Below are 26,127 nucleotides of genomic sequence, written 5' to 3'. Positions count from 1 at the left end.
TGAATCTACCTTCTGCTTCCTTCACTGGTTGCTTATTGTTACAACCTTAGTTATGAGTCCTTTAGTAGCAAGACCTAACAGAACAAGGAGCAATGGTCTTGAGTTGCAGCAAAGGAAGTCGAGGTTAGATATTGGGAAAAACTCTTTCACTAGGAGGGGAGTAAAGCACTGGAACAAGTTATCCAGAGAGGTGGTTGTGAAATCTCTATCCTTGGAGGTTTTTAAGACCTGGCTAGACAAAGCCATGGGTGGGATGAGAGAGTTGGGGATAGACCTGCTTTGAGTAGTTGGAGTAGTTTGAGGGTTGGCATAGATGACCTCCTGAGGTCCCTTTCAACCCTAACTTTCTATGATTCTTAATACTGCTTTTAACTCCCTGGGGCCCTGGTACTTTACAAACATAAGTAATAGCTAGAATAGTAATAAACAGCTTCTCGATCTCAAAATAGATAATTTTTTTTTTTTTGTTTAAGCTTGGCTGTAACAAGTGATAATACAGTAGATAAAACTATTGATGTAGTTGAGCAGCTGGATGTATTTAATATCTTCTGCTTGGTCCATACTCATACCGACAGACCTTCTATGTAGGTGTTGATGGAATCCCTTACACCCGGGGTGCTCAACCTTCAGCCCAGATGGTTCTCAGTTTGGCCATCTGTAATGGTACTGACCCATCTCAGAAGAGAAGGAAGATGCCATGGAAGTGAAAGGAAATATAATACATTCAATTATAGCAACAATATAGCCTATATCAGGGGTGGGCAAAATGCGGGCCGGATGCAGCCTGCCAGGCCATTCTATCCAGTCCGTGAGGCCTCTAAAAAGTTTAGAAAATGAATACTTATCTGCCTCTGGCTGCCTGTCATGCAGCCCTCAATGGCTTGCCAAAACTCAATAAATGGCCCTCTGCCCAAAATAATTGCCTGCCTCTGGCCTATATAAACATGAGAGCCAAAGCATGGGTAGCCTCTGCGAAGAGCTTGTAGAAGAGAGAGAAAACTCTGGCCACAATAAATTGCGCATCCCCTAGTTTGGTATAGTCCCACCCCATCCCTTCCCACTTATTCAGAGGTAAAATAGGTTGCAGAATAAGAAGCCGTCCACAAGCTCTGTTGTTCTTCAGTGTGACTTGTAAAAGAAGTTGGTCTACACAGTGGCACATAACTGGTGTGTGCTATAAAGAGAGCAATCCTGGGATGTTGAGCAGGGTTAGACATGGAGTGAGTGCTCTAAGGAAAACTAGGTCAGAATATGTCCATCTGGAGGCAGAGGTAGACATCTGTATATGCCAGTACCCTCTCGATGTGGATGCTTCACAGGGCTGTTTGGGATGTTCTCCTAAGCTGAGCATCTGGGCCCTTGCCTTGTATTTATTCAAGTCAGTGGCAGATTGCATACTGAAGGGAATACTGTAGAACAACGCTACCAGCTGTGATGGGGGCAAGCCGCAAGTCCCTGTTATGTACAGTGGCTGCTCTGGAACTCGGCTTTGGGAAAGAGCTGACGACAAGGTAGAAAAGAGATTTTAGTTGGTGCCAGGCTTGGCAGAGCACCTTTGGCATTGTTACTGAATGATGGTGGGACTTTGTGATAGTATTCATGGTATGCCAGGGTGCCTAGATTTGTATTTGTTGCTTATTACATTTAAATTTGAACAAATAGAAGCAGAATTTGATTGCAACAATAACCTCCGGCTGGGACTGGGGCTACAACCATAACCTCTGGCTGGCCTTGGACAGTGACTTCATCTCCCATTGCTTCTAAGTGAAGGATCAAGCCCTTGGCTATCTGCACCTCACTTGCACATTGTCTGGGTTGAAGAGCTTCCTCAATACCATAATTAGCCAAAATTACTCTCGGGGAAAATATAACTGTAACAAAAACTTACTATCTCTCTTTTAAAACGATTTAACTATTACAAAACTGAAGCTGCTGGTCCAAGGGCTTTGCAAAGTTGAATCCACTCCAAAGGTGTTTGGATCAAGTTTATTAAACCATTTTTATTCACATGGATCCATAGACATACAAAAACCTGTACATGTGGATAAAAGGGTCTAGTCCCAATGCTGAGGAGCCTGCAAATTTGAAAGTAAAACACAATCAAAATGGAAACAAACTTCTGGGGATGAAGTAAGGAGAAGGGGTAAAGAGGAAGAATACAGGGGGGAAAAAGCAGTATTCTTGGGTAGTGAAGGTTGCCTATAAAGCACACAGGATTTATTGATTGCTTAGAAATGTATTATAGAAAATGAGGGCTGGAAGGGACCTCAGGAAGTCGCATCTAGTCCACCCCCCTGCTCAAAGCAGGACCAGCCCCAACTACATCATCCCAGACAAGGCTTGGTCAAGCTGGGTCCTAAAAACGTCCAAGGATGGAGAGTCCACCACTTCTCTAGGTAACCCATTCCAGTATTTCACCACTCTCCTCATGAGAGAGTTTTTCCTAGTATCCAACCTAAACTTCCCTTGCTGCAGCTTGAGCCCATTGGTCCTTGTTCTGTCATCCGCCCCCACTGAGAACAGTCCAGCTCCATCCTCTTTGTAACCCCCGTTTGGGTAGTTAAAGGCTGCTATCAAATCCCCCTCAGCCTTCTCTTCTGCAGACTAAGTAAGCCCAGTTCCCTCAGCCTCCCTTCACAAATCATGTGTTTCCAGTCCCCTAACCACTTTTGATGCCCTCCACTGGACTCTTTCCAACTTGTCTGCATCCCTTCTGTAGTGGGGGCCTCACCAGTGCTGATAGAGGGGAATAATCACTTCCTTTGCCCTGCTGGCAGCACTTCTACTAACAAAGCCCAGTATGCTGTTAGCCTTTTTTGCAATAAGGGTACACTGCTGACTTTCATCCATCTCATCTGTCCTCTGTAACCTGCAGGTCCTTTTCTGCAAAGCTGCTGCTTAGCCAGTTGGTCCCCAGCATATAGAGGTGCATGGGATTCTTCAGTCCTAAGTAAAGGACTTTGCATTTGTCCCTGTTGAACCTCATGTGAGATTTTTTTTTTTTTTCCTAATTGTATTTATTTATTTTGGTTCAATCCTCCAGTTTGTCTAGGTCATTCTGAATCCTAGCCCTACCCTCCACGGTATCCCCAACACCTCCTTCTCCACCCCCCCACCCCCCAACTCTTGGTGTCATCTGCAGACTTGCTGAGAGTGCACTCCATCCCATCTTCCAAATTGTTAATGAAGATATTAAACAAAACCAGCCCCAGGACCAGCCCCTGGGGCACTCCACTTGATACCAGCTGCCAACTAGTCCTCGAGCCATTGATCACTACCTGTTGAGTCTGATGATCCAGCCAGATTTCTATCCACTTTAGTCCATTCATCCAGCCCATGCTTCCTTAGCTTCTTTGCAAGAATGCTGTGGGAGATGGTATCAAAAGCCTTGCTAAACTCCAGGTATTTCATGTCCACTGCTCTCCCCGCAGCCAGTCATCTCATCATAGAAGGCAATTGGTTTGGTCAGGCATGACTTGCTCCTGGTGAATCCATGTTAACTGTTCCTAATCACCTTCTTCTCTTCCAAATGCTTAGAAATAGGTTCCTTGAGGACCTGCTCCATGATTTTTTCTGGGGATCAAGGTGAGGCTGACTAGTCTGTAGTTTTGGGTTACTTGCACTGGATTTGGTGGGAGGGAGCAGGGTGGAAATACTTGATCAATTTAATTCACCTTTTTAGAAGATTCTCCTCCACAGAGTATTTTAATTTTCCAAAACAGACTAGGTTAAGGGTTCCTCGCTTTTAAATGGGGACCGTTTCACTTTGAGTATAAGGCCAAAAGGGATCACTTTGATCATTAAATCTGTCCTTCCGCCTAATGCAAACAGATAGAGGTACTGTTGTTTTTAAATCTGCTGCAATGGTTTTCCCCAGGTATGTATTTATATAGATAACACCTCAAATCTGTCCCAGTCGTACCAAACATCTACATTATACAGCAAAGATGTCGGCACTTTGTACAACAAAAAGAAAATGGATTAAATTCCCCACACAATTAACAGAGTACTCTGTTTACAGCAGAACCAGGAGTCGACAGTAGCAGGTAATGTTTCCTGATGCTTTTTGGTGGTGGTTTTTTTTTTTCCTGAGAAAATATGACAAAGTACATTTTTCCTTTGATGTTCTCGATCACAAAACTTGAAAGTGGCTAATTATGGGCAGGTCTCCCACATTATGGCAATGCGCCTGCAGGAGAGTCAACTAGCATCTCTGGTATCTGGGACTGGGCCACCTGGACTGCTTCCTCGAGCATCTTGAGCTATTGCTGATGCATGTAGCGAGCGCTCACGATCCTCGCTAAAAAGCTTTACTAGGTCTCGTCCATCCTGGTTGTTCCTTTGACTGCTGCACCTTAGTAAATGATCAAACTATTTCTTTTTGTAAAGCATTATGGATCCTACAGTAGAAGAGTGGCCATAGACATGTGGAAATTATTATAATCCAAATCCCTGTTTTGAGGCAGAGGTTGAATTGGAAAAAGGAAAGTCATACACTTCTCTTAATCTCTGCCTACAAACTGAGCTCGGCCCCCTTGACATGTCCAAATGATGTTTCTCTCCATGCATGGTAAAGTTCTTCAAAACTGGATCATCGCGCTCTCTCCTTGTCTGCTGCTTGCTGCCCATTTTCTTTCTTGTCCCCTGTAATGGTCAGTGGAGTATTTAACAATGTTGACATGGGAATTATTACCAGTAAGCTTCAGGGTTAACAGACCCACTGAGCTGAAATGGTCACTTCATACCACTTGGAGCTACTTCAGGAAACCTACAGGCTCCACCAGAAATCACCTCCTCAGTTACACACAGGTCACATTTTGGGATGTTTTCTGTGGAACTGGAAGAGCTAGTGACTGGGGCAGGTTCACTGTCCTATTCAAGCACAACTCAGTGCCCTGGGGATTGAGCAGCAGACCGGACCTGGTTGTGATCTCATGAGGTCCCTTCCAGCCCTAAATTTCTGTGACTCCCTGATCTGAGCTGCCCAGCCCAGGTGCATATTAGAGCCTCAGGGCAGCAACTCCGATGGGTGATGACTTGGCAGGCTCTGCTCCACCGTGCCCTGGTTCTGGACACACCAAACATAGCTGCACTCCCCTATATGCTGCAGATGGATGGTGGCTTGCGAAGGATACAGCAGAGCCCCTTGGCTGTCTTTCCTGGGGTCGGGAGCTTCTCGGCACCCCTCTGTATTGCCTATCTTGGTATTACATTCATTTTACCTTAGAAAATTCAGCCCCTGATTCTCTAAACGAAGGCTGAGAATCTGGAGCATGAGATGGGACCACGTAGGGATCTATGTCAGTGTAACTACAGCTGTTTGTATTAATAATTTGCTTTCTACTGGTGTAATTCCCTGCATGGACAAGCACTCGGGCAGATTCTGGTTTGCCAGCTGCTGCTGCTCCTGGCATCAGTATGATCCCTGCTGTGGGGGAGGTGGAAATAGTAAATCAGCCATTTGGCTGGACCAATGTAAGCAATGTCTTTCCCTTTTTTGCATTTCCACAGCCCTTCATATGAGGTTAGGGTGACCATCATAGAGGACAGTCTGGTTGTCCTCTATGGACATGAAACTGGATGTCTTTATGTCTTGAAGAGTAAAACAGAGGCTATAAAGGTGTCGGGTTTTGTGTCCATAGAGGACAGAGGAGCAGCACCCTGTATGCGGTCCCAATGCCAATCGGCCTGAGAGAGCCACGTTTCCCATCCTCTACCCCATAGTTTCTCAACCTGTGGTACGTGTACTCCTGGGGGCACGCGAGACACAGGCAGGAGGTACACGGGTACCCCAACACACTCTCTTGCCCCTTCTTCCTCTCAAAACTACGGCAAAAAATTTGGTGCCATTAAAAAAAATGAACTCCCCCAGTACTCATTTGGCATGCCGCGTTTTGCGTGGCACTGGGTTCAGCCCCCCTAGCTTTGTAGCTGGGCTGGAGGCGATGTTGGCCATACTCGAGTTGTGCACCCCGGTGTAAAAGGTCAGAAGAAGGAGCAAAGTTTGGAGGAAGAACCAAGGACAGTCTCGCTCCGCGTGTGCGCGTGCAAGGCGAGCAGACCCGCTTCCTTGCAAAAACTCGACCCCCCCCAACAAGAAAAATGTTGCAAAATGTTGCACGGGGGCAGGGGCATGCCCGGCCCGCCCCGCCGCCCGCCAGCTCCGCCCTCGGGGCCGCCCCGCCGGGAGCCTCCGCGGGCTGCCCCGACCCGACCCGCTCCGCGTCTCCGCCGCCGGCCGCGCTGCAGGTAAGAGCCCGCCGCCTTCCCCGCGCCCTGCCCGGGGCCCCGCGGCACGCAGGGGTCTGCCTGCCCCGGGCAGGGCTGGCTCTGGGGGCGGACAAGTTCCGATGCCGAGTCTACTCCCGGGGTCTGTACCGGGAACCAAGGGTCCGTGGGACGAGCGGGGTTGCGAATGAGCCGTGGCAGGACTTGAATGCATGTAATAATGATCATCAGTGATGAGCGGTTTGGGGCTCGAGTATCATCGTAGTCCTGCAGTCTTTCTTGCCAATGCAATGCCTGTTACAAGGAAGAGCTCATTAGGGATTGTGGGATCGGTCTGTAAAGTGTGATCCAGCATGTGGCTTTATAGTCCTTTAAAAAAAAAAAAAAGCAACAAACCTCCAAAGAATCAAGGTTGACAGGAATAGAGGTGATTTGCAAAAAAAAAAAAAAAAAAAAAAAAAAAAATATATATATATATAGAAAGGTGCTTTTTCCCCCCCCTGCTTTTCAAATTCCTGGCCACTTTCCCACGGTTGTGAAGTTATTCAGCTTTTCCTGTCATCAACCATTGTTTCCACTGCTTGGTCAAGCTTAACTTTGTCCTCTCACAGCTTAAAAATATAGATAGAAGTGGAAAGCATCAGGCTACTAAGTGATGTGAAATCCTTTGTCTGTTGTAGGGGGACAGAATTTGTATGACTATCATGCTAAGAAGCCTCTCTGTTACTGTCTACAAAACATAACTGTATTTTTTCATGTCAAACATGTGTGTAAGTGCAAACCTGCATGCGCCACATCCACCCTCTTCAGTCTACAGTGGCATGTAATCACTGCATTTCATAAAACCAAACAGATCAATCATTCCAATTCCATTCATAAAAAATCTGCTTTTCTTCCAACCCTTGTCACGATCAGAACTGAATCTCTACCTTAGCCAAATGAGCTCTGAGATGATGCATTTTTCCAATTGTTCATGTTGCTTTAATGACATCTTCATGCATGGCAGCACCAGGGAATTATTATGAGGACAGCAGGGTATGCTGTAGGATCCTAGGCTATGTCTCACTGACAGTGAGCAAAACTTCTGGTTCTCTGATGGGGAGAACAAAGGAAGAGCTCTGTTCTGCACGGTGCTAAGGTACTGTAGATCCTCAAATCTCACTGACTTCAGTAAGCGTGGCAGAGGCTCGGCACCTGCATCTGGTAAGTCAACAGGAACAATTGGCACCTTGCTGTTGGATTTTAGTGGGTGCAAGTTGTAACCTGTATATCTCTCTCTGTACTAGGGTGCAGGGTACTAAATACAACATTTTTCTATTTAATTATCCATGCTTATTACGTCTGTGAATGTATTTACTTTGACTGTCATGTTAACTCCCTCTTCTTGTTACACTGGGTCAATTTATAATAATGATTTAAGCCAAATCAGTGTAATTGGCAGATAATCCCATTTTTATGATCAAGTTTATCTTGTCATTTTGACAAAGATGCACTTTGCCCTTTAGTTTGAAAATCTACCTGATTTGTAATATATTAATAAGAATCACTAGCATGCTGTGCCATTAGTTGTTAACCTGGCAGTGGTACCTGTCTGCACCTCTGAAGCGTACTTTGTCTTGTGGAATAATATTTGATGGTTCGCAACATAAAACGTGAGCCGGAAAAATTGCCTGTGTAGCTAGGAGTCCCTGAACATTTGTAGCACTTGGTTGCTCGTGTTGCAAAAAATAAGCTGTTCTGCTGAGGTTGTCCTCTCAGTTTGTCTTTAAATGCTTCAAGCTGAGAACATGCTGTATTGTCAGGTATTTGGGAACATTTCTCAAAATTAGTCATGAGAACTGGTGATTTAAACAAAATTCACTCTCTAAAACTATACCCTGCAGCCAGAATCTGGGGGAACTTATAAGATGCTTTCAAAAATGTGATTAGTTTTAGGTTCTTGTAGTCCATTGTCAGGAAGCATTTGGATTTTGGCAGCAAGCAGTGGTATTGGTTTATCCACTTGAATTAGGATGGGGCATTGGGTTTTAGTTCTGCTCTTCTCTTGCCTTGCTGCTGAACGTCGGGCAAGTCATTTAATTTCCCCGTGTCCCAGTATACAATGCCTGTGTAAGCAGTGCTGGTCTTAAGTTGGTCACAGTCCTCACCTCGAGGAGCTTCCAGTCCTGCACTCACCTAGTCAAGTTAAGCACTCAACGTTAGGGCAGTCATGTCGGGAAGGTACAGGAGGGTTTGATTTAGTGCTTGCAATAAAGTTAAGTGTCTTTTGTTCACAAGAAAAATTTTCAAGAATGTTTAAGTCGGTCTAATAAAAGATCTCGCATCTACCCGCAGAGCCTTGTCTGCCTATATCCTTATGAAAGGTTTTACTCCGTGCCTTTCAGAGGAGGTGGTGTCTTAATAGGTTTCCAGTTACATTGTCTTAATGTTACTTCACCACCCTCTCTGATGCAAGCAGTAAAATATTGCAGGTTATCATTTGTCTGTGGCTCTTTTGATCTATTTACCTAAATTCCTGGTCAGGAAGGCAAATGCAGTGCCAAAGGTAAGAGATGAACAGCATCCATTTGCACCGCTCGTGGGTAAGAGGTACAGATTAAAAACCTTTCAGGCTAAGCTGCAGGTTAGGGCAGTGGTGAAGACCTGGGACTGTAGTATGAGATGCCAGAACCTTTTCTATCTGAATTAAGAAAAGGACCCTGTACCACAACCCACCTTAACTGTCTGTGATGTCCTTGTGCATTCACACCAAGCTCTTCCATAATTGGATAGCAGAACACATATGGGCCAGGGGTAAACCCATGATAATGCCAAATATCTATCAAAAATTATTTTCCAGTAGCCTACCCATTCAGGTGTTTGGTATTTAGCTCTGCATGTTTCATTCACCCTTCTAAGTTCATGATGCCTGTTTCTGAGTGGCCTCTCTAAACGCTGTGGTTTCTGTTACAGTTGTTACGGGGAAAATGTGGTTAGTCCGTATGATTGCATGGAACGGGGCCAGGAAAAATAAAGAGCAGTTATTTCAGTTTCCCAAGTTATATAACCACTGATTGAATTCAAAGCTTGTCTAAGTCAATGTTAACCAGGGAGTTAGTCTAATAAACGATTATACCTACAGCAATCCTTGCCCATCTCCACTAAAGAAAATGTTTGGCTAAAATGAGAAGATATTTGAAATATGCAATGAGAGACATACTTGTCAGGCTAACTCCTCAAACACTCTTTAGATTATAATTTGTACAGCTGTTAAACAGATGTAAAAACTCTCTGCACAAACTCAAACTTTATCTCCGAGCATGGTTGCTAGCGTACGCGTGCGATAACAGCTGAAGCCAGGAGTTGCCATGCTAATGTGGCTCTAGCCTGTCTGTTCTTTCCAAATGCACAAGTCCCGTTTGGTGAATACCTTCCCTTCCACACTGGATTAAGCATAGATACTTTAAGACCATACCCCAGGTCCCAGTCACATCACAAGGGCAGAATATTAGTTTGCTTTCATTTTTTTTAAGCTCAAGTTTCTAGAGCTCGGAAGTGTGAAGGCAGTCTTGCCAACGGAGACACCACCATAACCCAACGCGGTGGTTTCTCTGAGCTGAGAACAACCTGAAACAAGAGCTTCTAGAGGCAGGACCTGCATCTGAGCTAGGTATTGACCATGACTTTGGCAGGGCAGTGCGAATGCCACCTAAGCAGAAGACTCGGTGGGAGATGAGATAAATGCAGCAGGTTCCTGCTTTTACAAGCAGACCCAGAACAGTCACTGGGGTTAGTATGGAGCGAGTCCTTTCCACCCTATTTTTTTTTTTTTTGTGGCAGAACAGGAAAGGAAAAGGCTACATGCTGCTGCACCTGCCTCTGCCCACAAAACCATTGCTTCACTCATAGGGCACTCAGGGTCATGGATTGTTTTTTCTGGCCCTTCTTCATGTTGTGTGCTAGGGGAACCGCAGCAGAACGGCTGAGCCACCGCCTCCCTGCCAGCCGAGGCAGCTTTGAGGCAGCATTAAACATCTGCTGTAACTCAAATGCTGCTGCTGCTTTATCCAAAGGGCTGGTTTCAGGATGCTCAGGGATGCTTCTCATGCAGCATTTCTCATCTGTGCTGCTCAGAGTAGTTCACAGGGAAAGTTATTTCCATTTTACAACTGCAAAACAGTGCAACCGACTGGCCTGGGGATGTACAACAAGTTGTTGGCAGAGCTGATTTTTAAAAAGAGAGGAACTATACTTGGAGCACATTACAAATGTTATATTTATTCCCCTGGATTAGTCTCTCTCTGAGTGGGGAGCTGGCTGTTGTAGTAACTCCAGTGAGTAGCTTTTAAACCCCCTTTCTGCACCAGTAGCTCTGTTTAATATATTTAAGCTACACCCCCCTTTTCACTAACTGAGTAATTTTAGGATGAGCTAAATCTAATTTAGATTCTGCAGAGTTGGATCTGTGGATTTAAAAAAAAAATCTCAATCATATTTTGAAAATTACTTTTAAAGATATCTGACAGGGAGGGCGTTTTTCAGCAAAACTTGCAGTACCCTGGGTAGGTGTAGCTAAGGATGGATCGGCAGGGAAAGGAAGAGTCGGGGACTTTTCTATGCCGTGTTGGGATTGCAGGAGCAGATCATGTCTGGTGTTTATTCCCACTTGTTCTTTCTTTGCTGTCGCTTAACAGACATCTCGAGGCAAAGCGTGAATCTATATTTACAGCGAGACACTGAAAGATGTGCGGAGCCCTCTAAAACTGTCTGGATGAACTTATGGAGCATAAAAGTATGCTATTTGGTCATCAAACAGATTAAGATATCAGTGAACAAATCCTCGTTCTCTCTCCAGGTTGGGTTGCAACACTAATAAAAATATAGACTAAAACACTCATTTTTACTAAGAAAAAAATCCCAGTGAAAAAATAAACAGTGAATCCAGTCTTTGCACCTCCCAGATGAAGTGTGCGGGCAGCTTTGGTTAACAGCTGCATTTCAGTACCATAAGACGTATAAGATTTCTATACGTCCCAGCATTTGCGAGCGGTAAGGCAGATAACCAGATGTTGGTAGCAGTAGCAGAGTGGGTTTAATCTTTCTGGTTCCCAGACCTCTTTGAGGCAGAGCTGAAGAAGAGAAGAAGAAGTCAGCAACTCCTCAGAGATGTTGGAGAAGGGTGTTAAATCCCTCCAGCATCCTCTGGGGTGGGAAGGCAGGCACGTAGGTAGAATCAGATGGGGACCTTAGCCATCCTTCCTTGACCACAATGAAGAGCTTCTTAAACAATCATAAAAGCGTTGGTAAGAATAGAGGAACACTTGTTCCAAGAGTTCCAGACTTCAAATGGAGTTTAGGACTGCAAAACATAGGCACACTTTACTTCTGCCTTTCCTTGCTTTATCAGCAATAGAAATTCATAGATGTTAGGGCCAGAAGGGACCTCAATAGATCATCAAGTCCGACCCCCTGCATAGGCAGGAAAGAGTGCTGGGTCTAGATGACCCCAGCCAGATACTCATCTAACCTCCTCTTGAAGACCCCCAGGGTAGGGGAGAGCACCACCTCCCTTGGGAGCCCGTTCCAGACTTTGGCTACTCGAACTGTGAAGAAGTTCTTCCTAATGCCCAGTCTAAATCTGCTCTCTGCTAGCTTGTGGCCATTATTTCTTGTGACCCTCAGGGGTGCCTTGGTGAGTAGAGCCTCACCAATTCCCTTCTGCACCCCCAAGATGAATGTATAGGCAGCCACAAGGTCGCCTCTCAACCTTCTCTTGCGGAGGCTGAAGAGGTCCAGGTGCCCCAGTCTCTTCTTGTAGGGCTTGGCCTGCAAGCCCTTAACCATATGAGTGGCCCTTCTCTGGACCCTCTCCAGGTTATCCACATCCCTCTTGAAGTGTGGCACCCAAAACTGGACGCAGTACTCCAACTGCGGTCTGACCAGCGCCCGATAGAGGGGAAGTATCACCTCCTTGGATATGTTCGTCATGCATCTGCTGATGCACGATAAAGTGCAGTTAGCTTTGCTGATGACTTCTTCACACTGATGACTCGTGTTCATCTTGGAGCCCACTAGGACTCCAAGGTCCCTTTCCGCTTCCATGCTGCTGAGCAGGTCATTTCCTAGGCAGTAGGTGTGCTGGACATTTTTCCTCCCTAGGTGCAGCACTTTGTATTTCTCCTTGTTGAACTGCATCCTGTTGTTTTCTGCCCATTTGTCCAACCTGTCCAGGTCTGCTTGTAGTTGTTCCCTGCCCTCCGGCATGTTCACTTCTCCCCACAGTTTTGTGTTATCCACAAACTTGGACAGAGTACACTTCACTCCCTCGTCCAAGTCGCTGATGAAGACATTGAAGAGTATCAGTCCAAGGACTGAGCCCTACGGGACCCCACTGCCCATGTTCTTCCAGGTCGATACCAACCTGTCCACCACCACTCTCTGGGTACGACCCTCTAGCCAATTTGCCACCCATCGGACTGTGTAGTCATCCAAGTCACAGCCTCTTAATTTGTTCACCAGTATGGGGTGGGATACCATATCGAAGGCCTTCCTGAAGTCTAAGTAAACGACATCAACCCCTACTCCTACATCCAGGTGTTTTGTAACCTGGTCATAAAAAGAGACTAGATTATTTGGGCATGATCTACCTGCTACGAACCTGTGCTGGTTTCCCCTCAGCATAATTTTTTCTGCTGGGCTCTCACATATATGACCCTTAATAATCTTTTCAAAGACTTTACCAAGGATGGAGGTGAGACTGACTGGCCTGTAGTTGCCTGGATCTTCCTTCCTCCCCTTCTTGAAAATAGGGACCACATTGGTCCTTTTCCAGTCCTCTGGGACCTGGGCCGTGCACCACGAGTGCTCAAATATTCCTGCCAGTGGCTGTGCAATGATGTCGGCCAGTGCCTTCAGCACCCTCGGATGGAGCTCATCCGGGCCTGCCGACTTAAAGGCATCCAGTTCTTCCAAATGACTCTGCACCATCTCAGGGTCTACGCTTGGTAGTCTGGCGTCTTGCTGTTGTCTCTCTACGATCCCACTGTGAGACTTGTCTTGCCCCTCGTTGAGGAACACTGTGGCAAAAAACTCATTGAGAAGTTCAGCCTTGTCCCCCCTGTCTGTCACCAATTGCTTTTGCCTGTTCAGTAGTGGTCCTATACCACCCTGGGCCTTCCTTTTACTCCCTATGTATCTGAAAAACAATAGAAATAGATACCTAGCAAGAATCTCTACCACCCCAAGATGTTCATCTGCTGCCTATGGAGGTTTAACTGTCAAGTCGGAGACTTGGTGACTTGGGATGTGAAATCTAAAAACCCTGGACTTTATTCTGTTCCACATCCGATTAGTTCATGACTGGTTATTTGAAACTGCTCTGAAATGTAGAAGGGTATTAAATATAACAGCACCCCATGGGTAGTGGATTCCCAACCTCCAGGTTTAATGTAAATTATGAGCCATGCATAATGCATAGATTCAAGAACAAATGGAAGAAGACAGAATTTCTAGCCGTAAAGACTTCCAGACTTATTAATGCATGGAAGGATGTAATACCAGGCAGCGCAGTTAATTTTCATGTATCCTTACCAAATTAATACAGCAAGTTATCCCTTATAAAATGACAGGGAAGTGGATAATCTTTTGAGTTGTGCATATTTCAGTGTCTAGCCTTTTACATTTTTATTTATGCTAGGAGAAAGAAAATGATTTGACTGAAGCAAACTTTCCAACATTTGGATGATGCCAAAAATTGGAGGTCAGTGTATTAGAGGAAACAGTGAAACTTGGTTCAGTAGGAAAGGGATGTTGGGTGACTGGGATAAAAAATGGCAAGTGAAATGAAATATAGAGAAGTATAAAATAATGCATGAGAGAATAAGGAATTATACTAGTACATATATACATATTTAGACCCGGGTGGAAGTTCACTTGGGTTTACCTCCGGCCTGAATTTGCCCTGAATTACTTCCTTTGTGCACAGGTGCAGTATAAACTCATAAAAAGACTTTAGGGGCCTGGTGTTACTTAATTTAGTGGCAGGAGTTACAGCGTACAGACTAAACTTCTTTCTGGTGTATTAGAGGTGTGTGTGTGAAGGTGAGGGGTTAATTTTTTTGCTATGTTGGTATATAGCTGGAGAACCTATTTACTTTGAGATAATTATTCTATATATAGGCCTGTTGTAAGGGGAAGTGTAACCATTCAGGCTAAATCCTATGCTATTTGGCTCTTGGAGCATAACTGAGATTAGACCTTGACCCCGATAATGTACAAAACAAAGTTACATCTGAATGTGTCTTACGTGCCATTTCCTTCTTGGTCCCATTTACTTTACTAACTGTCTGCAAGAAGCATCCAAAGATTCCCTGTGTACATGTTGTGCCTAACTCAATAAACTGAACCAGAGGATCACAGTTTAGGTTACACTAATCTAGGTAATATTAATTTAATCGATTATATGAATTGCTAAATCTAGTTAGATATTAACTGAATGTCTGAGGATGAGATGTTGAACATGCTTCACTTGAAGACAATGGGGATTTTTCTATTAATTTCAGTGAGATAGAAGTTTAGGCCCAAATACAGCAATATTTTGTCTCCTTACTCAAGTAATATTCTCTTTATCCGTTTTCATCATGCACATTGTAATCCTTTTGCTTCTACATCACAGGTTCAACAGTGTGACCACTCGATCTATACACTCACAGCAAAGCCTCCATCTGTCTCATGGATTATAGATCTAAATTGGTAACTATCATTTGCTTGCAATATTTATTAGCAGTTATATTAATTGTTCACGATACGGTTTCTGCTTGTGCTAAATCTTCTTTATGGTATTAGCATCTGTATGAACTGATTTAGTATTACGGTATTATTTCTATTGTGAACTTTATTCTTAAGATTATAGCTTGGCTGTAAAAATTCTTTCTTGATTAAAACTTGCCACGCAGTATCTGACTAGGGTTGAATTTTAATTCAGGAATTTTATTCCTGAAAATGAGTGGTTATTAGACTGCATACAATATTTGAATTTACGTTATTGGGAAGAAAAAAGACTTGTTTTTTAAAATAATCTAAACTATAGTGTTGGTGAATATTTGGATATTTTGAGAATAAGTATTTTACTCTTTCAGAAAGTGATTAAAATGTATATGAATAATGTTTCTCCTATAGATTTTTACTAGATTTGTAAGTACCAGAGGTGAAAGGAATCCCCTGGGTTATCTAGTCTAGTGGTTCTCAACCTAGTTTGTACCAGGACGCATTTGTAAACATTGATGGTCAGTCCTGGCCTAGTAAATAGTTTAAGTAGAAAACACACAAGTGTTTTGGCCCCCAAATACTTACTACATACTACAAGTTAAAGCAGCTCAAGAGTCTTAAAGACAAAAATCAACGTCAACAGGAAAACATGAACAGCAATATCCACACGTGGCTCTTCATTGCTCCCAAGTGACATTCATCACTGTGCAAGCTGCATTGTGCAAATGGCCAGTGCCCTTCACTCCCGACTCGCAGTCCCTCTCCCCCAGCCATAGGTGGAGGGAGAAAATATTATTTGGGGGGGGCCGAGTACACGCACACACTGCTCAGCAGGCAAGTCTGTGGAGGGGAAGGAGCGGGGGCTTGGGGGTGGCAGATCAAGGCCCCCACAGTGAGGGAGGGAGTGGGGCAGGGGCTGGGGTGAATGAGACCCCAGGGCAGGTCATGGGACAGTCAGAGCCTTGGGCAGCTCGTTCAGGGGCACGGGTGGGCTGCCACCATTGCCTCCACCCCATGCACAAATCCAGGGAGCACATGCCCCCTGTCCCTCCCCCAGGGTGCGCACAGTGGTGGCAGCCCCCCTGTGCTCCTGGACGAGCCGTCTGGGACTCTGACCATCCCACAACCCACTTTGAGGCCCCATTCACTCCAGTCCCTGCCCCTGCCTCTGTCCCACTCCCTCCCTCACTGTGGGGGCCTCGATCTGTGCCCCCCCCATGCCCTTTCCCCTTCACAGACTTGCCTGCTGTTGTGGGCAGTGCTCCAGATGCCTCCAGGCTGAAATCCTGGCTGCATGCAGGCTGCAGCTGTGTGTCTGTGTCTCTGCGTGTCTCTTGCTGCAGCCACCTGGAGCCTGCGCCTGGGCTGCCCTGCAGCCCTCTGTTCTGACACTACTGCCCTGCATTTGGGGAGGCTAAGCCCCGTTAGCACCGGCCTTCCACTGCCTATGCCCCCAGCCCTGCTGGTACCCCTGACTCCTGACCCACACCCCCTGTCTCCAGCCTCCCAGTGTGTGGAGCAGGGTGGGGTGGGTTTGGGGGGCATGTGCCCCCCCCAAACTTGTGTGCCCGCAGCGGGCACAGGGTTGCTGCCTGGCCGGACCAGCATGGGCAGGAGCCGCCTCAGCGGCCCAATGGGCTGGACCCAGTGTGGGAGGGTGGAGCAGGGCCCAGTGGGCAGGACCCAGTGGGAGGTCGGAGCAGGGCAGCAAAACTCATTGCTGCTGTTGTCGCTACCACCAGGACTCCCATGCTAGCCGCACCTCCAGCAGCGTGAGGAATAGTAGATATGGGGAGATGCTGCCCTCAACTCTTCCCACTGCCAACCACTCATGCTCTGGGCCACGTCTGTACCCTACCACCATGGTTCAGCCACCATCACTCCCCTCAGGCCACCTGAGCTGGCTACCCCCCCCCCCACCTTCCCTCTGGGAAGAGCAGGGTGGCTGGACCATGATACAGGGGGGTAGATAGAGCTGTGGCCTGGTGCACGAGTGGCTGGCGGTGGGAGGAGGTGAGAGCAGCATGACCCCCCTCCCTCTTCCGTTAGTTCTCGTGTTGCTGGCAGTGCAACTGGTGCGGGGGTCCTGGCAGCAGCAGCAATGAATCCCGCTGCCCCACTCCACCCTTAGACTACATATTCAACAGCCCCTGTTACCCATTCAGGAGGGAGTTCTTGGTGCTAAATGGGCACATCCACACATCGCTCTACATTGCCGTAGCAATGTGCTACGTTGCCATATGATGTGGTACAGTGACATAGCAATCATGTGACTCTACACATGATTGGCAGCTACTTTGCTGTAGCGGCACGCTCCCCCCCTCCCAATTTTAGCATGCCGCTATGGGGAAGTAGCGTCAAAAACTAACTGTGTGCTGCATGCGTGGTGCAGTATGGGTGGTTACTGGACGTACTAAAGCACAGCACTTTAGCAATGTCACTGTATGGCAATGTGTGTAGATACACCTCATGAAATATTGTCTTAAGGCCTCAGGGTGATGATATGTAGGGTAGTACAGAAAATTTTTTTTAAAGGATCTATAAAGATATATGGACCTAAAAATCTAAACGGGTAGATTAGAGAGATTTCATGTTGGTTTCAAATTAACAGTGAACTGATGTTGAAAATTTACCAAGTGTTGTTGCATCTGTCAAAAAATGTAGAGGCTAGGTAAGGGAAACAAATTCCGCTGGTCTGATGGGAAAAATTCCCTCCTCCTCCAATAAAATAGGAATAGATTTATTAATGTTGACTGGAAAAAAAAAATCTTATTCAAGACTGTTATTCTAATTTTCCAACGATACCTTTGCTCAATTATACCGTAGCAAATTAGGGGATTGTTTATGTCATGTTGTGTTTATGTTATGTTATTTATTTTCTGGATTTGGTATACCTGACCAATGCCTGACAAAATGGGTGCAGTTTAGTGGGCATGAAGTTAAAGCAGTTTGTTAGCAGTAAAGTTTGGGTTTAGACATGAAACTTCTAAGGTCCCCATTACTCTGAAATCTTGTTGATGTATATTAGGGTTTTTTATATTTGGGCCCAGGCAGACAGTATGGTATAGTAGCACTGGGAAAACAGGTTCTGCAGGTTCGCTTGGCTATGTTTTCCTGTGATAGCTGTCCAGTGTTTGTACCTACCGTTACTTCTCCTTTCTCTGCCAAAGATGGACTGTGCAGAGGTCTAACATTAGGCCTACACATTATTAAGTTCCATTGAATCTTTACTCCATGAGATTAAAGTTTAGGATGCCTTAGTGCAAGCCATGTGTGCAGTTTCATCTCAAGTTACCAGATCATGGAAAAAATAGGGCAGGAAGAAACCTTAGTAGGTCCAGCCCCAGCTTGTGTGGGGTCATTTTTGTCTAAACCTTCCCAGGGAAATGTTTGTCTACCTGTATGAATAATTTTCCAAGGATGGAGGTTCCATGATCTCCGTAGGTAATCTGTTTCAGCGCTTAACCACCTCCATCATTTTTTTCTAGATTGGAAGTTAATAAAGTTAACAGTTCAGAAGTTACCAGTGTTACCTTTTTTTCAGTTTCTCTGTATTGAATAGAAATAGGGAGGAAAGTCAAGTTCAAGCAAGAAAATGGAACTTGAAAGAGATTTTGAAACTTTGTGACCTCCCGACATGGTCACAACTTAGAATCATTAGAAGGGTTAAGTGACCTGCACTACCACATCTTGAGCACACTTGATTGTTGCTCATCTGTGACAATAGCACCATATCCCATCTAAAAATCTCTGGCTTTTTATTTTTCAGACTATGCGTCAAGTAAAAGCTACATTGGCCGGTCACATTCTGTAATTGCTTTTTTATCGGAGATTGGAAACTAGCATTTGTAGCCTGGTGCCCTTTTGATTATAGCAATCTGTGGGGCAGGTGAAAGCATCAGTGCTTTATTTTAAAAACCATGTTGGATCTTGGGAATAGATTCCATGAAGATGATGATGATGTATAGGAGATACTGGGAGCATCCAGATGAGATGCTTAATGTGGAGTTGCCTAATTAACTCTGCAGTAAAGCATCTCCATCTACACTTGCAGAGCTATTAGGCTGGGGTAAACTAATTAACCCACTGTAGGTTAGTACTGCCTGATACAAGTACTACGCTACAGATGCTGACTGGGGCTAGCTGGGGCATGAGGGTGCTAGCCTGCCAGCTAGCCCTGTGCTGAAGCTCCCTTGTGCTCCAGTCAGCCCCTCTGCAGCACATTGAGCTGGGTCAAAGTAGCCTGGACTGGCAGGCTGACCCCCAGGGTCCCCTACCAGCCAGGGCTGCTCCTCTGTGGTTCAATATGCTGTGGTCCCAGGTACATGTGAAGACACTGGGCCCGGGAGCAATAAACTCCAGCGCGAACCGTGCTGGAGTTTATTTAGCCAGGCTAATTTCACATGTAGATGCGCCCACTGACTCCTGTTTAAACACTGGGTCATTAAATTCACTTTGTCCTGATGGCAAATCTAGTTTTTCAAGTGGTTATAAATGAATATGAAATGAAAAGAGAAATGGCATATGTTGCCATTAACATTAATGGAAGGTACATGTATACCAGGAAGAGGATATAGTTTTAAATGTGAAACTTCTTATTCTTTTCCATCATAGGGACGGAACACACTAATAATGAGACAAAGAAAACATTTATTCCTAGCTGTACCACTGATCAGATTTCTTGCATCTGAAATCAAGGCTGTGTCTGTATTTTCATGAGTCTGTGTGTGTGTATGAACTGCTATTTAGATTTTTGTTCTAAAATTCCTTTTGTATTGAAATATGAATAAAAGAATATTTTTCTCTTATGTTGGTGAGTAGGAAATCTATTCTTTGTCAGTGATTTTGCTAAGCCTCTCAGTCTGGTTTAATATTAATTTAAATTAAGAAATGTATGTGGTTATAGACTATCATTATCTCCTAGGGGGAATCAAGTGTGGAGAGGTTTCTGCTGCATTCAGTGACATTATTGAGTGTTTAGCTACTGCACGGGGGATGACATGGTAGGGGACCTACAGATTGGTGGTCACCTGGGGGACAGTGATCACCAAATAATAGAATTCATCATAAGATGTCGAGTGGGTAAGGTAACTAGTATGGTGAAAGTGCTAGACTTTAGGAAAGCTGATTTCAATGAACTCAGGCGTTTAGTCAAGGATGCACTGCAGAGTAGGAGTTTTGAAGAGATGGGAGCCCAAGAAGGGTGGCTGTGCCTTAAGGAAATGATCCTTCGGGCACAGAGGGAGACGATCCTGATGCGAGGAAAAAGAGGGAAAGGGGCCAGAAAGCTTCCCTGGCTGACTGGAGAAATCCAGAGCAGCCTACGGGCTAAAAGGGGAGCATATAAAAAGTGGAAACAGGGCGAGATCACCAAAGAGGAGTATACCTCCTCTTCTCACGCTTGTAGGGAGGCAGTTAGATGGGCCAAAGCTACCATGGAGCTGAGGATGGCATCCCAAGTAAAGGATAACAAGAAATTGTTTTTCAGCTATATAGGGAGTAAAAGGAAGGCCCAGGGTGGAATAGGACCCCTACTAAACGGGTAGAAGCAATTGGTGACAGACAGCGGAGACAAGGCTGAACTCCTCAACGAGTTCTTTGCCTCAGTGTTCCTAAGCGAGGGGCAGGACAAGTCTCTCACTGGGGTTGTAGAGAGGCAGCAGCGGGGCGCCAGACTGCCATGCGTAGACCCTGAGATGGTGCAGAGTCACTTGGAGGAACTGGATGCCTTTAAGTCGGCAGGCCCGGATGAGCTCCATCCGAGGGTGCTGAAGGCACTGGCCGACATCATTGCACAGCCACTGGCGGGAATATTTGAACATTCGTGGTGCATGGGCTAGGTCCCGGAGGACTGGAAAAGGGCCAGTGTGGTCCCCATTTTCAAGAAGGGGAGGAAGGAGGACCCAGGCAACTATAGGCCAGTCAGTCTCACCTCCATCCTTGGCAAAGTCTTTGAAAAAATTATCAAGGCTCACATTTGCGAGAGCCCAGCAGGAAAAATTATGCTGAGGGGAAACCAGCACGGGTTCGTAGCAGGTAGATTATGCCTGACTAATCTAGTCTCTTTTTATGACCAGGTTACAAAACACCTGGATGCAGGAGTAGGGGTTGACATTATATACTTAGACTTCAGGAAGGCCTTCGATATGGTATCCCACCCCATACTGGTGAACAAGTTAAGAGGCTGTGACGTGGATGACTGCACAGTCCGGTGGGTGGCGAATTGGCTAGAGGGTCGCACCCAGAGAGTCGTGGTGGATGGGTCGGTTTCGACCTGGAAGGGTGTGGGCAGTGGGGTCCCGCAGGGTTCGGTCCTTGGACCGATACTCTTCAATGTCTTCATCAGCGACTTGGACGAGGGAGTGAAGTGTACTCTGTCCAAGTTTGCGGATGACACAAAACTGTGGGGAGAAGTGGACACGCCGGGGGCAGGGAACAGCTACAAGCAGACCTGGACAGGTTGGACAAGTGGGCAGAAAACAATAGAATGCGATTTAACAAGGAGAAATGCAAAGTGCTGCACCTAGGGAGGAAAAATGTCCAGCACACCTACAGCCTAGGGAATGACCTGCTTGGGGGCACGGGAGCGGAAAGGGATCTTGGAGTCCTAGTGGACTCCAAGTTGAACATGAGTCTGCAGTGTGATGAAGCCATCAGAAAAGCTAATGGCATTTTATCGTGCATCAGCAGATGCATGACGAACAGATCCAAGGAGGTGATACTTCCCCTCTATCGGGCGCTGTTCAGACCGCAGTTGGAGTACTGCGTGCAGTTTTGGGCGCTGCACTTCAAGAGGGATGTGGATAACCTGGAGAGGGTCCAGAGAAGGGCCACTCGTATGGTTAAGGGCTTGCAGGCCAAGCCCTACAAGGAGAGACTGGGGCACCTGGACCCCTTCAGCCTCCGCAAGAGAAGGTTGAGAGGCAACCTTGTGGCTGCCTATAAGTTCATCACGGGGGCACAGAAGAGAATTGGTGAGGTTTTATTCACCAAGGCGCCCCCGGGGGTTACAAGAAATAATGGCCACAAGCTAGCAGAGAGCAGATTTAGATTGGACATTAGGAAGAACTTCTTCACAGTTCGAGTGGCCAAGGACTGGAACAGGCTCCCAAGGGAGGTGGTGCTCTCCCCTACACTGGGGGTCTTCAAGAGGAGGTTGGATATGCATCTAGCTGGGGTCATTTAGACCCAGCACTCTTTCCTGCCTATGCAGGGGGTCGGACTTGATGATCTATTGAGGTCCCTTCTGACCCTAGCATCTATGAATCTATGCATTAGGTACTCTTTGATCATATGCATTATAATGCAGGTGGCCCATGCTGGATGAGAACCTTGTCTGCATCAGAAAGTTGCATCAGTGTAACAAACTGATTTAGAATTGTATCTTCAGTGAAACTTGTATGAATTCCTGGCTGTACTCCTTTTGGGGGGTTAAAATACGTTTATTTTAGTTTCCTTCTGCAAGGAACTGATTTAAACTGTGTTGTTTTAATTCTAGTTTAAATTGATTTTAGGATTGCCTGTATACGCACTGGCACCAGTTTAAACTAATTTGGTTTTTGAACTGATTTTTCACTAACACAGTCCAAAACAGCAGACGCACCCTTTTTCCTACATAGACAGTATAATGTGGTAAAACTTGCTTTGTTAGCATAAACAGGCCTACTAAAACACTAGTACAAGAAATCTTTATTTCTGACATGAATAACTTTTGAAAATAAATGTGAGAGAATATCAGAAATGCATGGAAAGTAGGGAATGTCCTAATTAAAGTGTATGACTTCACTCTTGAAGTTGGGGGGGGAGGCAGTGTTTGAGAGAGATTCCCTAACTTCAATTTAGTCAGTAGCCAGAGTACAGGAACAAGTTTCCTTGGTGCAGACAGAAGTGCAGCTCCCCATTGTAAATCGTGGTGCTTCACAGGAAGTGCCATGAGTTACAGTGCTAACCCGGATGATGGGCGACTGGTGCTTCCTGAGTCAGGGGGGCACTTGCCCCCCCTAGTGGGTACTCAGTGACCGGAGGGGGGGTCCCCCTATGGCTGATCTCTCCGACACAGAAGTGCCAGCATGACCAGCCATGAGGGAACCTCCTCCCCTCCACCCCCAGTCAGTGCGATCGGTCGTGGGGGGACTGCAGGGATCACTTCTCCTAGTGCCCCTGCTCCCCGGCCGGTGCTCTCAGGGGCACCAGCGTTCTTGCCTGCCTGCCTTGCCCATTGCCTAAGCGGGGAACGCTGCTGTCAGGGGGTGCACGTGCACCCCCTATGCATTGCCTGCTGATCCTGAAACCGGTTTCCCCTAACAACGGCCCTCCTCCCTCCCAGCCCCGGCTCCGTTTTCAGAATGGGAGAGGGGAAAGGGAGCGGAGGGAGCTCATTCTAGGGGTTCCCCGGCTGGCACTGGATGCTGGGGTGGGTGGGTTGGTGTTCCCCTGCTTTGGGTGGGCTCCAGTCCACTCATCCCACCCTTCAGCACTGGCTGAAAAAGCCCCAGACCAAACTCCCTCTTCCCATTCTGAAAATGGTGCTGGGGCTGAGGGGCTGCGCAGACAGACCTTACTGAAGCCACTCCATTTTGGAGCGTCTTCCTCTGAACCTTCATGTAATGAGGGTTCAGATTTTCACAGGACTGGGCCCTTTTAAAGCACTCTGCAGCCGTACGCTTCTATTTGGTCACGGCTGTAGAGCGCTTTCAGGGGCCAGATCAGGCGAAAACTGTCGTTTCTGTCTGTGCTTGGCGTAGACTAGGATTCCTGAGCTGGTTCAGACTACTTTCACTGCTTACTTTCTCTAGTACGTGGCTCCCTTTCGCAGTGCATAAGCAGCAGAGCAGGCATCTTCCTCTACTGCCTTCCCTTTCTGCTGCTTCCCGGGTAGGGTAGAGTGGATATCATGTGACAGCTTACGAACAACCCCGCTGCCGACAGGGCTCTTGCTCCTGAAGATGCTCCTTCCTCTGCCTTTGGGTACAAAATGGGGAGACTGACTCCTTCACCTCGGACCCCAGAAACAAGTAGTGGAAAGTTAATGGTGCTTGATTTCAGTGCTGTGGATGCCTGCTGGATCGCCACTGTGCTGAGACTGAGTATGTCGGTACTACAGAGTGCGGCTCAGCATAGAGGCACTTCAGAAAAATCTAAGCTGGGTGCTAGTAGTCTTGCTGTGACAGCACAGACATCCGCGTGGCCTAACTTATTTTGCCAAGAAGGCATGTGCGGACTCATTTCATGTAAACCATGAAGCTGTTGCCAGATGCCGGTGCAGTCGGTGACCTTTCGGCTCAAGTTAGATTTCAAACTGCCCTCCAGGCATGAAAGCTTGCGTGTGTCCATCATGCAGTAAACTCTTTCCAACTCGCTTCTGTCCAAAACTTTCTCCCCTATCAGTCTACAAACAAGAGAAAAGGCAAGAGGGGAAGGAGATGCCCTGTACGCTCATAAGGTTTTGGCCCATTCTCCTCTGAACAAACCTTTGTCTGTTAAAGCATTTGGGTAAAGCACAGCAGACGAGTTCTATCTTAATTTTTTAGACACTGGACTCTTTTTTGATCGCTGAATCCAGTTGAATTACCCAAGAGGCAGAGATTTTTTACAGCTTGCTACATTTTCCACATCTCCTGATGACCCACAGGCATATTCTGTCTTTTCACAATGCCACTGACAGTCCCCTGAACCACCCATACAACAGCAACGTCATTTATATTAATTATCATTTTGAAAGAAGATATGTGATTCATTTACTTAGGGAGAAGTTTCCCTTCGTCACCCACCTCCCCCAAGACTTCTATCACTCTTGAAAAGCAGGCTTTGCTTACAATAAAAAAATGGCCATTTTGGGGGTTTAACATTTTTGTTCAGGAGTCATTATTGGAACTGTTTCTGTCTACCTGCCACCATGGTTGCCTTTGTGAACTGACTGGGCTACTGGACTTGTGCATCATACTAGATATTTTAGTTCTCCGCTGCAGCAAATCAACTCCTTTAAGCAGCCTAAGTTGCACGTTGTCATTCAAGTAAGAATGCTCTTTCTCCTTTAATATTTGAATAGTTGCAAATAACCACCCATTTTTCTATTTGAACCCAGATCAGTGCATCAGATTTATGTTCTAGGCACAAATAGATAATAGGAATGAAAATGAGGCCCTACATAGGTGATTGCAAAGTGTATTTCCCTTCTTAAATAGCTAATGCTTTTATTTTCAGAGAGCACAGGTTAGCTGAGCACAAGGTGCTGAGCTCCAGGCAGTAAACACTGAACTTTCTGAAATTTGCCTCATGTTGTTGTTCCCTTTTTAGATGGCTTCAGTAGCAGATGCCCGATACAGAAACAAAGATGCTTCGGACCAAAATTTTGATTACATGTTCAAACTCCTAATCATTGGCAACAGCAGCGTGGGTAAAACCTCCTTCCTCTTCAGATATGCCGATGACACTTTCACTCCAGCCTTTGTGAGCACAGTCGGCATTGACTTCAAAGTGAAAACGGTTTGTAGGAACGACAAGCGAGTAAAACTGCAGATTTGGGTAAGCACTGTCATTTCCGAAGTATTTGGTTGAAATCTGGGCAGCAATGCAACATGAAAGATCATAAGTGTCAAAAGCAAAAATATTTGAAACATTGGTTGTCCTTAGAAGCAAATCTTGGGTCACTACAGGATTTATTAGTCACAGGTGGTTTTTGGTTTTTTGGGTTTTTGTTTTCTGTTAGTGATATCTTTAATCTACATCCTGCTGCTTTCAGAACAAGAAACTATGTTCTTTGTACTGTGGGCTAAGCTACCTGATATTGCTCCTTTTTGAGTCCTAAGAGTCACAGGGGTATGTTTTTAAACCTCCCTTAAGCCTTTATATAGTACAATTTCCAGTGAACAGGTAGGAGCAATACCACTTGCTCGGGGTTTTGGAGACTATAAATCTGATCAGCTCTTTTCCTTTAATATTCACATCTTCCTGTTACAATTCTGTTTTGGTGGGAAGGGACAGGACAACTTCCCGCAACTGTGCAGGGTCCACCCATATATAATAACTACAAGGAACAAGGGTACTAAGAGACCTGTCTAGTAAAACCAGTTCTTTGCAAGCCAAGAAACGGCAGGTGAGACTTGCCTGGCTAGGGCAGGGGTGGGCAATTATTTTGGGCGGAGGGCTGCTTAC

General features: G+C 45.9%; 1 protein-coding gene across 5 annotated transcripts in view; it reads left to right on the top strand.

Moving 5' to 3' along the window:
• Positions 1 to 6,163: 6,163 nt before the first annotated feature.
• RAB3B (RAB3B, member RAS oncogene family) overlaps positions 6,164 to 26,127 on the top strand; it is a 110,116-nt gene continuing 90,152 nt past the window's right edge. For 4 of the 5 annotated variants that reach the window (XM_019479316.2, XM_019479315.2, XM_019479314.2 and 1 more), the window contains exons 1-3: positions 14,561 to 14,645; positions 14,882 to 14,958; positions 25,270 to 25,497. In XM_019479316.2, the coding sequence (XP_019334861.1) occupies positions 14,938 to 14,958; positions 25,270 to 25,497 (249 nt within the window). In that variant the 5' untranslated portion in view covers positions 14,561 to 14,645; positions 14,882 to 14,937. Of the gene's footprint in view, positions 6,250 to 14,560; positions 14,646 to 14,881; positions 14,959 to 25,269; positions 25,498 to 26,127 lie in introns of those variants that run through there. The other variant, XM_059727829.1, reaches the window with a different exon arrangement.

This window comes from Alligator mississippiensis, chromosome 5 (genome assembly GCF_030867095.1).
Source record: "Alligator mississippiensis isolate rAllMis1 chromosome 5, rAllMis1, whole genome shotgun sequence".
Lineage (NCBI taxonomy): Eukaryota > Metazoa > Chordata > Crocodylia > Alligatoridae > Alligator > Alligator mississippiensis.
This window is presented reverse-complemented; position numbering and strand designations above follow the sequence as displayed.